This window comes from Platichthys flesus, chromosome 18, assembly GCF_949316205.1.
Source record: "Platichthys flesus chromosome 18, fPlaFle2.1, whole genome shotgun sequence".
Lineage (NCBI taxonomy): Eukaryota > Metazoa > Chordata > Actinopteri > Pleuronectiformes > Pleuronectidae > Platichthys > Platichthys flesus.
This window is the reverse complement of record NC_084962.1, coordinates 16,024,011-16,039,951: the sequence shown is the minus strand read 5'-3', so window position 1 is coordinate 16,039,951 and position 15,941 is coordinate 16,024,011. Positions and strand designations below refer to the sequence as shown.

The window sequence follows — 15,941 nt, the reverse complement described above, 5'->3', positions numbered from 1 at the left end:
TGATAAACGTATCCATGACCCTGGAACAGTTGCTCTGGTTGGACTGAAGCTTCTGAGAGCCAAGAGTAATGAAGGAAATGTACCCAACACTATTTCTTTACAAATCAATAGAGTCTGGTATTGGGAACTGGGGATGGATTTGACAGTGTGTGCATGCAGCAGCCACTGGGGTCAAGGGACTAGCCATACTCTATTAGACACTGGTTGTAAATATAAGGGGTGCCAAGGTGTGGAATTTTTCCCAGCAGGTAATGTCAACACCAGTGTTACAGAACACACTGGACATTTTAAAAGAAAAAAAGACTCTGTGGAGTCTGTGTTAACCAAGAACTGTAATGTCGCTGCAGGCTACCTCACTCTTCCATTAATTACCCAGACTGTAGCGGTCGACTTCTCGGAATAACACATCTCTAACTTGGTGTGTTGTACTGTTGTGTAGTCCTCTGCATCACCTTCTTTCTCTCTCTCTCTCTTAGACACCGACCACACGTTTTGAGTGTCGAGGATCCGACACCGAATCCTCACCATCCTCAGGGCCGTTGCAACGGGGTAGGCAAAGCAGGCAGCTGATCCACAGTTACAACAATTTTGTAGGAACCTCCTAATCTCCTATGACAGACTAGGAACAGGACTGTCCAACAACACTGTGTTTTGGAAACTGAGGTGGGAAATGTGCTACTGGCTTTCCACCAACAGCCTTGGTTGACGACTGCTTTGCCCGGGGCCACCAACGTCCCTTGAAACACTTCAGATCATCCTTGTCAGTCGACTTTCCTCTTGTCACGTGATCTAATAAAGTCTCCTTTATTTAATCTGTGATGTGACTCTGCTGCTGCTCAGAACACACACTGTCACTTTCAAACCGCAGCGCTTGACTTAAGTGTTAATAAGTAGTCTTTTTTTTATTTTTACATACACTGGACAATACATCAAAAATAACCAAATCTGTTTCATGCCCATAAAAAAATGTGCCATAACATAACGGTGACTGCCATCACAGTGTGCCGTGTCGTGCTGTCCACAATGACATGTCTGCCAGCTTCAGTGGACAGCAGATGCTTTGCAGACAGGGCAGATGCTTGTGCCGTGTGGAGTGTGAAGTATTCTGGGGAAGGGTTTCAGGGATGCACACACATGAATGTCAGACGGGATCACACAGAGGCGAAGAGGACACAGCTGACCGAGCTGTGTCCTACAAATTATCTTATTGTGAGCAACCAGTTCTCTGGTCTTCTGTCAGCTATTTGCCAAAAAGGAAGCTCAACAACAAGCATGAAATTCCAGGCATTCCCCGGGCCTGTAGGCTCCATGTGCAGGCCTGGGAGGGCAGGCTGCTCCGGCCAGCTGCCCTCACAGCAAAGGGTCAGTCTGACCCAGCGGGCGGAGCAGCCCTCCCACACTACTGTCCACCGCTATTATCCTACTTCAGAGGACGCCATGGCTGTAAGAAGCCTGCTGACATATCTGCCGTCCAGCTGGGACACGCAGATGGGGAGTGACTCCACGCTTGCAGAGCGCTGTAAAAACAAGCCAGCAGTACCCAGGAGTCAGATTCTGACCTCATGGCTTGTATTTTAATCCTCAGACCTTCAGGGGCAAAACCAAGGTGTTGACACGTGAGGGAAATAGACTTTTGTCTTGCGGGGACAACTTCTCATGTAGCCCTGAGGCTAATTAACCAGCTAAAAAAAGCAGCTCCCCGGACGTAAACATGTGTAGAGCATGTAGCAGTGACTATAGCATGTTAAAACAAGTTGCTGCAACAAAAACAAACGCAAATCATTGCAAAGAATTTAACCTGCTGTGGGAACCGTGGACATCTTACCTGTCTGATGAAGAAGTCCCCATGGATCAAGGAAACCAGGCCAAAGTTGGTGTATTTAAACACATGGTCCATCAACCACATCATTTTTTGTACCACCTGAAACAGAGAGCAGAAACACAATTAACACACACAACAAACCCCTTGTAATTCTACTAAAGTCGCACATTCTCCTGTAGGCAATAGCACAGGATTTTGGCTTTGGTACCACTGCCCCCTACCCCTCCAAAAAATAATACCGCCCCCTCCGGAGCACTTGCAGCCTCATGACATGCACCGATGCAGCTTTGGCTTACTGTTCTCTCAGTGCTAAGAGGATAAACTGGGCCAGGGATGCAGTTGTTGAGGCGGATCATGTCATCATGTTTGTGCAGTGTAGGTCGGCAGCTCCAGTGCAGTGCCGGCCCCCAGCCAAAAAAACTAAACACACATCATCACAGCTGCTGCCCCCCCCCCATCCCAAAAAAACAAAACAAAGAATCTCGCAGCCAATCTCCAGGACGATATGTTCAGGGGAGCTGGACAGCAGGCTGCATGTTCTGGATCCAAATGATGGATTCTCTAGGTGAAAGGTTTATGTGACTCCTGTTACTCTCTTTTCAAACTCACTTATGCTGGAAACCAGAGCTACTTCTGTGCATGACTGGTCAACATCCTCATCTAGGTAATGGAACAGAGTGATGGCCCCATGTCAAGCTACACTAGTGTACAACCAAATTAATAACATTAGAAATGAAAAGGACCTGTTACATTCACCAAAGAGGTTTTGTTCTCACCCCTGTTTGTTTGCCTGGTGGTTTATTTGGTAGCAGAATAATGTAAATACCACTTAAAATGATTTGTTTGACAACTATTGTTAAAAGTTGTTAAACTGGAACCTTTAGGACCATGTTTTGTGACAAATAAATATTTTCTTTATATTTTTACTGTGAAGGCAATCGTGTATAGGACTGTTGGAGGTATGTGCTCTACTAGGGGTCATTAAAAATTAATGCTGTTACTTTCCAATCACACTTCAAGTTGAAACTAAAGCACATATGACTCAAATGTTACCCATTCTCCCGCCTACAGCCTCATAACGGAACCAATCTAAACTTTTCAAAATGCCTTTCCCGCGTGAACATAGTTGAGAATACACATAATCATCAGTGTCATGTCTCAATATGTCTTGTATTATACAGAGGTCATTGTTGATCTATGTTTCTTCACGTTGCCAGATAACTACACTAAGCATCACACATCTTTTCTCGTGTCAACTTGTATCCTGCACTTCTACATACTGAGTAAATGAATACCCTGCATAAACAGATTGCGGGGGTGTGGGCACTGGTGTGTGGACATGTTTCTCTTCTCTACCTGTTGATAATAACAAGTGTGAAAGAATGCAAACCAGCCACTGCTTCAGTTTTCGCACATTTGTTGTTGGCTGCCTGACAAAGGGGAAACTCAAATTTTGTCATTTGAATGCAGCAAACCACAGCTCTGCTTCGTGCGGCCGCCAGTCTCTACTGACTCCACTGTACTGACTTGAAAGAGGCGTCATCCAGTCACTAAGTCTCTCTCCTGTACTAAATAAAAACTCCCTCCTCCTTGAGGGACAATCACAAAGTCATGCGAGTCCAGAAACATAAATTATAAAAAAAAGGTCATTAAAAAATAAGTGAAATAAAAAGAAGAAGTTGATATAAAGCTGCATAGAATAATTTTAAAAAAGGAACTTGTCATGCTAGTTAAAGTGAACCTTGTTCTCTGTCAACTTTGGAAATTGAATTACAATTAACGTTTTTAGTGAAATGTGTACAAATCCAAATCAATTCCTTATCTGCAGTAACAGAGTTATAGACTCTATTTTGACTTGGAATAAAAAATATGTTTCACATCCAGATTGTTCCTGGGCATGATTTAAAAAGATTACATTTACATCTGGTCTTCCTCAGGTCCACGAAAACCAACAGCAATATAAGATAGAAGAAGAATAACAGAAGATGGAAGCCAATCATGAAGCTGTGGAATCATGTTTGATTACATTTACGCTGATGTGTGATTATTAAGTCCACCAAAGCAAATGCAAAAATCACACACATATTTCATTCAAAAAATATGTGTGTGATAGCTTTTGAAAAAGTTACCATATGAGCCTCAAACATCACTACGACAAATAAATCCTTCAATGGGCTTAGTGTGTGGCCTTTTCTCCTTTTTCAACTATTCCCTGTTTCTTTCTGCTCACTTACTTGTTGTAAGTAGTTTAACATCACGAATGTATTGACATCGTGCCGACTGTGGTCACAGTGCATCCCTGACCACATGTCCGGAGGTGGTTTGGCTGATCGAATCACAATCTGTCCTCTTGGAGTCTTGTGCATTAACACCTGCACTTCCATGTAGTCAAGCTCCATATCTGAGCCCAGTCACACAAAAGGTATTGAATGGAGGTGTAACTGGGGTAATAAAAATGCCCAGACGGCAGCCTACACAACCCATGTGTGCAGAAACACGCTGCAGGCCACAAATCTCTCCATGGCTTTTATTTACATTGATACCAAATATACACTGCTGTATTCTTGGATTGTCCATAAACAGAACAAAACGATAGAATTACATATGACAGTTCTTCTTCTTACCGTGCCCTTGTCCTGCAGGCACATCATGAGGGTGCACACGTCTCCTGTGGACTGGTGGTTGACGATGACCATAGCTTCCTCTTCTGTAATGGGCCGCACGTCGTCGCCCCACTCTGTTACTGCAAGACAAAATAGAGAATGTGTTGTTTAACAAGCAGTTTAAATACATTTTTATTCAATTCATTTACAGGTGCCCTGTAATGTTTCTTATTTTAATCATAATACAAGCCATTAACATTTAAAAGCCAAAATTCAATAGCGATTCAACAAGGGATATTTCTGTTATTAAACCAACTTTGTCTTGAACTTTCTCAAAGAAGAGAAACCATCTAAAATGGTGCATTATTAAAATACTATTGTTTACATTAAGAATTTACCCCATAGGCAAGTACTGAAAAAAAAAAAAACTCTGTCAAGGCAACAACCACTAACAAGTAAACAAGTCCATTATAATGACCATGCACACTTATTTCATTGTATTAGAAATAAAAACTTGAGTTTTTACTGCATAGAAATACTACTGGTCAAATACTAGCTGTCTCTAATTCTTAAAACGACAAGTATCCTGACACAGACTATCAAGCCCCTGCCAACCATGTGATCCACAGGTTCTCTCTGCCTGGATCAGAAAGCTAAAAATTATCTCCATGTATATATATCCGACTATTTGTGGGTTGCAAAAACATTTAACACCCTTTCTAAATAAGTGTCAGTCTTCCTCCACAGGTGACTTGGCTGATTCCAAACCTTTTTTAAGAATTATCCATTACTGAATTAGTCATCACTTAATATTCTTATTAAATTAAGGGAAAGTGAGAAGAGGAAAAAACGCTGGTGATATTTTGAAGTAAGAAAGGAGAAGCGAGTTTCAGGAAATGGTATCACGATGAGTTTCACTATTGACCACTGAGCAGTGCAGAAGAAAGTGTCAAAAAGAAAGGTCTGTAATTTGATTGCATAACACACAGACTGTTGAATCCCTGCTGCCACTCTCACTGAACTCTCACATGTGGTTTCTGGTGCAGCCGGAAGGTGTAGAAGTGCAAAATGATTTCAAAACAAATGTATATGAATACCTAAGATGTACTCGCTACAATTCATATTTCTAATAATGAAGTATACCATTATTAGCCTTTATCGTACAATGTCAAAGAAATAAAATGCATCAAACTGTAGCTATTTCCAGGGTCACACTGGTATAATTTTTCAACAAGGACTAAGTTGAACGAAAGATGCAAAACATTAGTAAAATCATCTATACCTAGTATCTGACCTTGAACATTTGCATTTGTTTCTTTCTTTAGTTAGTGTATTTTTAGAAAAGGACACAGCAGCTACTTGACAAAGATTAAAGCCTGAAAAGCCTCAGGTAGAAGACGTAATCATGAGGCTTTGTGGCAACACGTTATCATAACAGAAAGCTTGTTGGTGTGGGAGCTCCCTGGCTGAAATAATACTTTGGATAACATCACGTTAAGTCTACATCCTGTTCCAGCAGGAGACCAGGCTCATTTGCATGTCTGCAAAGCATTTACAATGCTTCCCTCTTCCTAGTCAAACAGCAAAAGGTGTGGATGTGCGGCTGAGAACAGAAAGATGTGCGGCTGAGAACAGAAGGGCCTTGTTCACTGTCAAAGTGTTAAAAATAATACAAAGCTGCAAGCTGGAGTTCTTTAGGCCAAGAAGAGGCATAGGTACATGGAAGTCTCATCTACCCACAGAACGGTTCTGATCAGACATGTTGTGGAGATATGACTCATCTCCTCCGATTGTGACCTTAAAAGGTGGCTTCATGCAAATGTCAAACCGAGCCGTTTAGATTAATATTATATAATAATTATTGGTCGGTCAACTGTGCCAGTCAAAGCCATAATCTTGTGTCCACGGCATAGAGAGGGACGTAAGGGTGAGTCAGGGTGAACAAGCAGAAGCTTCAAATCACTGCTAAGTTGTGGTGGATCTGTTGTATGCATAATTTGACCATGAACAATGTGTTGAGATATTCAATCATTCGAACAGGAAAGATTCACTTGAAGAATGGGGAATATTGAAAAACTGCCTTGCCGTGAAAAGCGAATCAGTGAACTCTCGCTAACATTGAGACGCTCTGTGTTTTCAACCCGAAAATGACAAGTGTCTCTATCAGCACCTATATGAGAAGATCTCCAGTGGTCTCCTTACATCGTCAGGCCTCTGAAAGCCCCTTTGACCTCCTGATCAAGGTCTTTATTCTCCCTTGCAATTCAGGAGTAGATTGGGGAACTGATGAACCAGCTTCGAAATGTCAGATCAGGTAGTTACAGTGCCAGTGTAAACAGGGAGAATCAACAGGGCAGGAAGGATGTTGCCACTGTTGTGTTACAATTCAAGCCTCTGATTCAGGAGCGCCAGTATGCTAAAGATTACACATACAGATGATATTAAACTGGCTTTGGTTCATTGTAAACAAGCCAAGGCGGCATAATGAGGTGCCTTCACAACAGCCATTAGGCAGTCCTTCTGTATAATAGGGGCCATTGAGAGCATATAGGCTGCTTTCACGAACCAGTCACTTGCAGCTGATTGTTGATGGGATACATACAGGCGCTGCAACAAAGGAGCCAATGCATCTGAGGTGAGATAAGGGATGAGCACAGCAGCCCTTCTACAGCTTCCTCTGCGATGTAAATGCACCTTAGCAGCGCTGCATATTAAAGCAACGTCCACGCTTATATGTTTTCATTTAAAAACTGTTTATAAAATGACAAATGTGAGGGGGACGTGCAGTTCTCAGGTCAGCTCCACTGTTGGGACAGGAAGGGCACGCAAAGACGAGCCCTGCGGGGAAACCCCACTCCTTCTCTCCAGAATCCAACTGACGGAAATCCTTCGCAGCGATGGAGTGCTTCAAGAGGAGCGAGTCGGACAAGTCGTAGGCATGTTCAAGAAAAACAAAAGAAACAATCCCTCAGGGGGACTGGAACTGAGAGCCAACTTCTGGAAGAGTGACACCTCTGTGACACTCGGTATTCCTACCCTGAAGGCAATACCATTTCATGAGGAGCATGCCATCATGCCTGCTGAAGTTGCCATTGTTGCGGGAGGCGAGCGTGAATGATATCACAGAGATAGGTCATCCGTCGGATAGAATACATTAGGGAAATTGTCTTTGAGAGATGACACAGTTAGAGCAGCAGGACGACAGCCAAACTGCAGACACCATGTCCAATCCGGTATCACTGGTCAGCTAAACGGTGGAGCGCTGACCTTGCCTTCTATCTCTACGCCGGAGAGAGATGAGGCAAGGTATCCAGCTTCTCCCTCACAAATGAGAAAAAGAGAAGAGCACCAAAATACAATAAGGCCTGTGGGGCAAAGCAGGGTAGAAAGAGGAAGTGTCCAGTGATGGTTAAACCCTATTGGCTACTGGGTCGACACAGTGATAAGTTGAAATTATTGCGAGCGAGATGGGCAGCTGGGAGAGAGGTAGCAAAAGGATAGACAGTGTGTGTGTGTGTGTGTCAGTGTGTGTGTGTGTGTAGGGTTTGCATCATTGCCACTGTGGTGCTTTTGATTTTTCAACAGTAAAATATTCCAATCTGTATCTCTTATATTATTCAAAAAGATTTGCCTTATGCATATTCTTCAAATATCCATGAATATCCAAAATTCATGGATATGAAGTAGTAGGAAGTATGGCCACTTATGACTCTTTTTTTTCAGTTTGTCTTTCACACACACACACATCATGAATGTCGGACATTTGTCTCCACGTGTTGTTCTTCTTCACGTCCTGGTAACTCATTGTAAAAAAGTAAGATTAAGTACATTTTGTAGTGAGTCCCGTCCTTGGATTCTGCTGGGTTCAAGATGAGAGCAAGTGGCTCTGATCAAGATCTCGTTCACGGTGTCCATCTATTCATTGACTATGCTGCTTATCATATGAGGACAGCCGAGGGCTAGAGCCACAGAAGCAGGCCGCACCACGGACAGGCTGCCAGTCCATCACGGGGCTGATATACAGACAAACAACCAGTCACACATGCAGGGAATTTTAGACTCCAGTTGACAAAACTTGTTGTTGAACTGCGGGAGGAAGTGAAACCTACACAGGTATATAACCAACAACGGCATCCCTGTGCTGCTCCTACTCACTGAGGACATTTAAATAGAGTTGACTCCCTTTGTACAAGGCAGGGCTGTGATAACATGATAACATTGATGAGGTAATCTGCAAACTTTGACTGATGACGTGGTAACACACCACCCACCCACACCCACACACACCTTTAAGTTTACAACTAAAGTGAGGCTCCAGTCCAGAATGGTGCAGCACAATCTCAACTGGGAACACCAAACATACAGCCATTCAGAAGTAGTAAATTTATGCAATACATTATATACAAATGGACAGTGAGAGGTGGAACACAGGCACTGATTTTGTGACCAAATATATATGCAAAGATAAGAGACACCAGTTGGACTTAATCTTGTGTAAATGGTAACAGGTTATTTCCAGGTAGGAGAATGTCCACAATATCACACATCTACAAACAAGGCATTTTATTCTGGTTATTAAACCCAGCCCATCGGCCTCCATGTTGGTTCAATGGAACAAATCAGGTTTCATCCGTTAATTTCTTACCCTCATTAAAAGCTAAAAGTCTATTTGACCCCGTCCATTCTTTCTAAAGGTTTGCTGAATCAATTGCATCACAACACATTAACATTAAAATATGGATCTACCACATAATGTGTTGCTCATCCACATCAATACCCCAGCGTCTCCCCACGGGGAGCGAAACATCGGCCTTCTCTTATGCAAACATGTTTCAGGGCTTCAGAACAAAAGTGATGTTAATTTCTATTCATGCTGTTGCCTTCCGAACTGAAATGGAGCAGCAGGGCCATTATTCCAAGCTGGCTCACCTCCCTCACTTGAGCTACAAGGCATGACTGCATGTATCTCTAGACCCACATTATGTTTTCATACATTACACTCATTAAACTTTTACCATAGTCGGCTGGGGAGACGCCCAAACGTATACTACATAAAAGCTTAGAAAAGCAGTCAGCAGTTTCACTTTGCACAAGTCGGCACAAAAATAAATTGTAGGTTTAACTAATAATTAAGATTTTTGTGTGCGCAATGCCGGTTAACTGTTGTTTCCAAACTCATGCCCAGATGTTGTTAAGCAGCGAGGTGGAAAAACAAGAATGATGAAATCGTATAAAACCATCGTAGTTGAATCGGTTGTATGATCTGGGAAACGAGAATATGGTTGAACACAGACTGTCAGAACAGATTGGTGTAGAACCACTTGACCAGAGCTTTACACACCGTCAGTCAGCATGGATGTCAACCATGCAAAGAGAGAAGGCTGCTGGAGGCTAGCGCTGCAAACGTTCACACCACATCCACCACATTTGTGACAGTTTTCACCTCAGTGTCCTTTAATGTTGTCAAAGGTTTGGTCCAACCCACAGCACACACACACGAGAAATATTGGATTTCCTTATACAGAGCCTTTGCAATTTTTGCAGATTAATGTATCTGATTAATTGCAACCTGCTGACGCCTGTGTGGAGAGCAGGCAGAAATCAGAATCAAGAATCTGATTACATTACATATTACAAAGTGTGTTTGGGGAAAACCGGTTTGTGATGCACTGCTACAAGCAGCAACAGTGAAACAAAATACTAATGGCTGGTGTCAAACTGCTAATGCTGCAGACAGGAGCCTCTTCAAATACAATCAACTGTGTTTAGTCGGCATTTGGTTAATAAGATAGAACAAAACCATCTGAACTCACAACAGTTATGTGCTAAAATGTAGATGATAACAGATAGTCGCCTCTGCCGTGATGTTTATACTGATAACACCAGGTCAACTTCTTCTTAAAAGCGACTGACAACCCCTGGCAGTGAAACGCAGAGACGTTCCAGCTCAGACAAACTTACACAGGGCAAGAACAGGTGTTCAGGGAGAGAGGTGGGAGTGAGCGAGGAGCCAGTCTCAGGTTAACAGTCAGTCAGTGTAACATTAAAATGATTCTGCAGCAGGTTGAGTAGGTTAAGTATAAAAAAAAAAAACGAAGCCTCAGTGAGAAGATTAAGATTAATGATCGAGTTTAAGGGTCAAACTAAAAACTTTCACAGCAATTCTTCTCCAGAAATATTGTCCTTTGTACAAGTTGTCCTAACGATAATGTATTTGCAGTATGTGGCTCTGATAACATGAACTACTCAATGTTATCTACAAAGCATCACTGTTCTGCCTCTACAGTGAAGGTGAGGCAACATTTCCATGTCTGTAGGGTTAGGGTAGGTACTGTAGTTGTAATACAGTGAGAATCGACCCATCCTTGTCCCAGTAGCCTTGAGTGCAGGTCACAGCACAGACACTGGCACATGCACCTGGTCCAGTGCTACTGCCGGCTGACCTGTCCACGACTTTCTCTAGAGCCTGGCTGGTTTTATGGAGCCGTTGCCGATACTAGGATGTAGAGCATTTTCGATACGATATATATATAGATTTGTTCAAATTGTGAATAATTCTTGAGATATCGTTATCGAACCCTCGTGGAAGAGAAGTGAACTTGAGGCTTGATATTTGAAAGTATAACAAGCTGAGTTTGCATGTTCCTGCACAGGTATACAGGTTAACTGCACTGACTGTCCATGTCATGCCATCCGTCTGCTGCAGTGCGTCACACTTGGGCTTATCTCATATTCCTCTGGGTAACTCATTGTGAAATGCTTCTTTTATTAGAGTCTATAGCTTCTTGTAAGTTCATTCTAAGGCTGTTACTTTGCACTCACATTCCCCTGTGGCACCGTTCAGTCTTCATATTCTAATATAAATCATGCAGGACATCACACGCACTGAAGTGACATTTAAACGGTTGTGCAGCCTGATACCTTCCCTGTTCCTCAATAAACGTCCGATGAGGAACTGTGGCTGCACAGCTACATTAATTCGGATGCAACTGCTCAGACCCAACTTTATGTGAATGAGTGAGAAGTTAATAGGAGAAGTTCCAGACTGTGGATTACAGCATGTGCTGCCTGTCAACATTAAACCTAAGTGGACAAGTTGAATGTTTAATTTGGTCGTAGCTCACTTTGAACCTCTGTCACAGGTGTGTAACTCAAATTCCTCGACAAAGCACCAGGTGTTCTATAGGTGGAAGGCTATGCATTATTAAGCAGTGCGCCTTGTTGCTCCCCGTGTTCACCACTTAGCAATTTGTAAGCATTTACTCTCTGCAACCAAACACCACCGACAGCCTGAATCACTTCCACATATTCAACCAGCCAGCTGAGGGGATTTAACAACTGCTTGTGATATCCTGCTGCTCTTCTTATACATGTGTCAGCTTGTACGTTCTCTGTTCTGTTCCACATAAAATGAATCTAGAGTCCAAAACACAAAAGATAAATCTATTACTGTCCGACAGGGAAAAACTGCAAATCCTCACATTAGAAAATCTGGACCAAGAAAATCATCCTTTTCTCTAGAAATTCATTCCAACACATTCTCACTTTTCCAAACAGTACAACCAATCAATTATTAATATCAGCGTTACAACTGACAGTCCCTGTAAGTGGATGCCAAATACTATCAGATGCACCAAAAGTAATTTCCAAATTAAAAAATTAAAAGACTAGGTTGTCTTTTTGAAGATAATGCATTTCTCATAGAACATAATATCTCTATAAAAGACCAACGTCTTCTTTCTTTGGATGTAAACGCTCCATTGAAAGAGGAGCAAAAAGCAGCTGTGCCACTTAAGAGTCAAAACAAAGGTGAGTATTCTCATTCAGTTTCCTTCAACTGCCTCATCCGTATGCAACCATCTGCGCTTCTGACTGGTTTCTAATCAAGGTGAGAAAGAACTGTTTGGGTAGAAAATCAACATTGATGTCCACGCTTACACGCTCACCAGTGGACATCAACTGGGAAGAAACTAGCCCCACTCCAGTTTGTGTAATTTTAGTTGAGATTTTGGAACGCACAGATGGTTGTTTGACAAAACTTTATGCTGCTATGAAAAGGTACTTCCAAGAAAATTGCTCCACAAAACTAAAAGACACTTCTCACTGTCTGGATGAAAAGAAACACAGATTGCTGCAAACTATTAAAATAGAAAAAAAGTGATGACACTGTTGTGTAGTCCACAAAAAGATGGTGTCTGTAAAGGGATCTTTAAAAAGGCAAAAAGGGAGCGTGACTATTTGGAAATATATACGTGGTAACATCCCTCAATTTATTCTTCGGTGCAGAGGTGATCATTTTTTATGCAAAAAAGCTATAAACCGAGGCTCTAAGATAGAAAAGCCTTTATTCTGAAAAGATAAAAAAGAAACATGCACCTACACACTCGTGTGGCATCTTTGTTTAGTTTATACAACATGAACAAAATGTAAACATGTTGTTATAACATATGTACAACCATATACAGTCTATAACCAGGATTTGGGAGAGTTGTTCCATCAACTTCCTGGGTTCTAAGCAGGTTTAGCTCTTCCAATTGAAACAGCCTGTCCCTCACAGGGGTTTGAACAGTTGTGCCCCTGGTGACCCATCAGTGAGCCGCTTGCAAGAAAGGCTCACGTGCACCAAAACGCTGTTCTTACCTGTGTAGCCTGCGATCCAGCCCCAGGAGGACACCATGGCCAGCATCCACTTGAACATGAGCCCCTCGATGTGCCAGAACATGGAGCGGTCCCATATTCTGAGCGGCTGGAGCAGCAGCAGGTACAGGCAGTAGGACGGGATGGCCACGCAGTTGTTGAGGACCATGAACACGAACCGGAACGCAGCCGTGAGCAGAACCCAGCCCAGTTTGCCGGCCCCGTCCAAGAGCTGTGCCATCCTGAAACACACCGTCTGGAGAGAGAGACACAGCGGTGGGTTAGCATCTCCCCTCACACAACCGGGCTCGTGTGTGGTGTGGGCACGACCTCGATGTAAACAAACCCACTTGAGGAGGAGGTGGAGGAGGGGGACACAGATCCGCAGGACAAGCCCCAAATGTTGGAGCTCTCACCGCCCGGGGGGAGTGTGTGTGTCTATGTGTGTGTGTGTGTGTGGTTGAGGCTGCTTCCCTGCATCTAACAGAAACACGCGTGGAGGATGGTCGCGACCTTCTGCTTGAGCTCCAGGAGATCTAACCCGAGCTGTGGCTGGGTGCACCCCCCCACCTCTGTCTGGTAGATGTTAGCTGGTTAGCCTAGCCGCACCGGCGACACGCGCAGAGACAGCGCCATAAAAGGACGAGTCGCACTGGACGAGGTGGAGCACGAGCTAGCGGCGGGCTGAGTGAGCGGAACCCGGGGCAGCTGCTGGGAGAAACGTGCGGGGAGCGGCGGTGACACCCCCCCCGGGCGTTATCAACATTGTGCAACCCCCTGTTAGACATGACAGTGAACGCTAATGAGCTCAAGGGCTGCTGTGTGTGTGTGTGTGTTTTAATGACACGATAACAAATGGATGTGTGCCTGCAAAGCTCAGTGTCCTCCAGATTGTAGACAGACCCCCCCCCCTCTTGTAATTGGGTTTAAAGTCCGTTATCTCGTGATTACTCACCCGCGTAACGTCACTGAAGCATCCAAGGGCGGCCGGGGATGAAGGTAATTGCCGGAGGGAGCGAGATCAACCGGATCACGTGTGGCTATCCTGGAACGGTTCGGTTAGCGGGTTCTCGCTATGTCGACATGGTCCCTCTCCTCTCGATCGAACCCGGGGACAGCGCCTGAAAACGTCCGTCGATGTTGCAGCAAACCCCGTACGGCGAGACCGCGGTTGCACCCATTTAGGCTAACGTTATCCGGGGCCGCTGGGGGGGCGAGCACCGTTAGCTCGCTAGCTAGCTAGCAGGCAGCTCCGCTCGCACGTCGCTGGCTCCATCTCAGTCGGAGACACCGGGATAAATCCACTGATGCATCATCATCATCATGGTCGTCGTCGTCGTGTTGGAGTTAGCAGGCTACCGAGCTCCCATTGACGGATGCGCGGGAGGGAGGCGGGTCGGGCCGGGCCTCGGATCAACGCTGCTCGCTGCACGGACGCTGCCTCGCGTTCACACCGCGTTTGCACATCGGCCACCCGGGGGGTAGATGCTGGTTTGTCGGCAGCGGCAGCTTCGTTATCTCCCTCCAGACCCCGAGCTACAGCGCGTCAACGTACACAAAGAGCAACAGGGTGAGGGCGGAAGCCGCTCCGCCACGCCTTCAAAGTAAACGCCGCGTGGAATCGATGACATAGCTCAAGACTCTGAATGCTTTTAAAAAGGGTTAGTTCACCCAAAAATATCTTTCTCTCCTCAGCACTGTGTCGATGGGTGAAGTGTTTGAGTCCACAAAACACTTCTGGAGAGTCAGGGGTAAACACTGATGAGGCCAGATCATATATAATTGAAGTATATGGGGATCACTTCTTCAAACGTATATAAAAACACAACAGTAAAAAAACATTAAATTCCTCCAAACACCTCCTGTGGTGTTGTGTACTTGAGTTACACACTTAGCTTACAACACTGGGTATTTCATGGTTAGATTATTTTCTTTCTCAGTACTTTATCTCCTATTATCTTGCTTCTGTTTGTTGGACTTGCTCGATAATAAAGATTTCCATGATTAAACTACCTTTTGTATAGATATTGTATTTTAATGAAGCAAAAGTCAAGTGATAAACCTGAATATCCCTTTTATAAGGTTATCCAGTTTGTCCCATTGAAGATAGTACATACTTTATAGATAATTACAAAACATAATATATATATTATCAATGTAGGCACCTTGGTTGTAGACCATTATTCCTTAATTCCCGAGCTGGTAATGCTGCATAAATATGACAGCTGACTACAGTAGAAGTAGAGTCATACTCCATTATATCCTTAAATCTGTCAGATATCAAGATTCCAAATCCCATTCAGCTTTTCCTTTATGGCCAAATATACAACGTGAGAAAGTCAGTCTCAATTTTTACAAAGGATTATAAAATGAATTTCCTTGGTTTAATGACATAGTAAACTGCCTTACTATACAGTAATAAGTTTAGCTTTTACTTTGAAAAGCAGGTTTTGGAAGTATGGTATTGATCCCTCTCACTTCACTGAGGTTCACCTGAAGCTGGATTCACGGTGCGCATACTCCTTGATGTCAGGTGCTGATGGTTTTGGTTTCTACGAACAATTCACTGTTTTTCTAATGTTGTGACTCATTCTCATCACCTCACTTCACAGATACTGGACTCTCTTCCGGGTTCAAATTATTTTCAGATGACATCATCAGCTGGGTTTGTGTGTGTCAGTGTGAGTTAAGCATTCAAATCAATTTACATTTTAAATTAGTAACAGCAATAGTTAGAGTTTGCACCATTATGAATTTATAAAATGTGAGATGATGTTGAAACTGTTTTTGAAATTAGAGATTTAAGATCATTGATCAGCATCCTAATGTCGAATTTAAAATTGTATATACATCTCATGAAAATAGAATTCGGACTATTT

The 15,941-nt window shown here is 43.4% G+C and overlaps 1 protein-coding gene across 2 annotated transcripts in view; it reads right to left on the bottom strand.

Annotated features, from left to right (window-relative positions):
- lpgat1 (lysophosphatidylglycerol acyltransferase 1) overlaps nucleotides 1-14,627 on the bottom strand; it is a 34,888-nt gene extending 20,261 nt beyond the window's left edge. The window contains exons 1-4 of one of the 2 annotated variants that reach the window (XM_062411652.1): nucleotides 14,018-14,627; nucleotides 13,066-13,318; nucleotides 4,447-4,565; nucleotides 1,826-1,921 (exon numbers count right to left, since the gene is read on the bottom strand). In XM_062411652.1, coding sequence (XP_062267636.1) covers nucleotides 1,826-1,921; nucleotides 4,447-4,565; nucleotides 13,066-13,303 — 453 coding nt within the window. In that variant the 5' untranslated portion in view covers nucleotides 13,304-13,318; nucleotides 14,018-14,627. Of the gene's footprint in view, nucleotides 1-1,825; nucleotides 1,922-4,446; nucleotides 4,566-13,065; nucleotides 13,319-13,412; nucleotides 13,551-14,017 lie in introns of those variants that run through there. The other variant, XM_062411653.1, reaches the window with a different exon arrangement.
- Nucleotides 14,628-15,941: the final 1,314 nt, after the last annotated feature.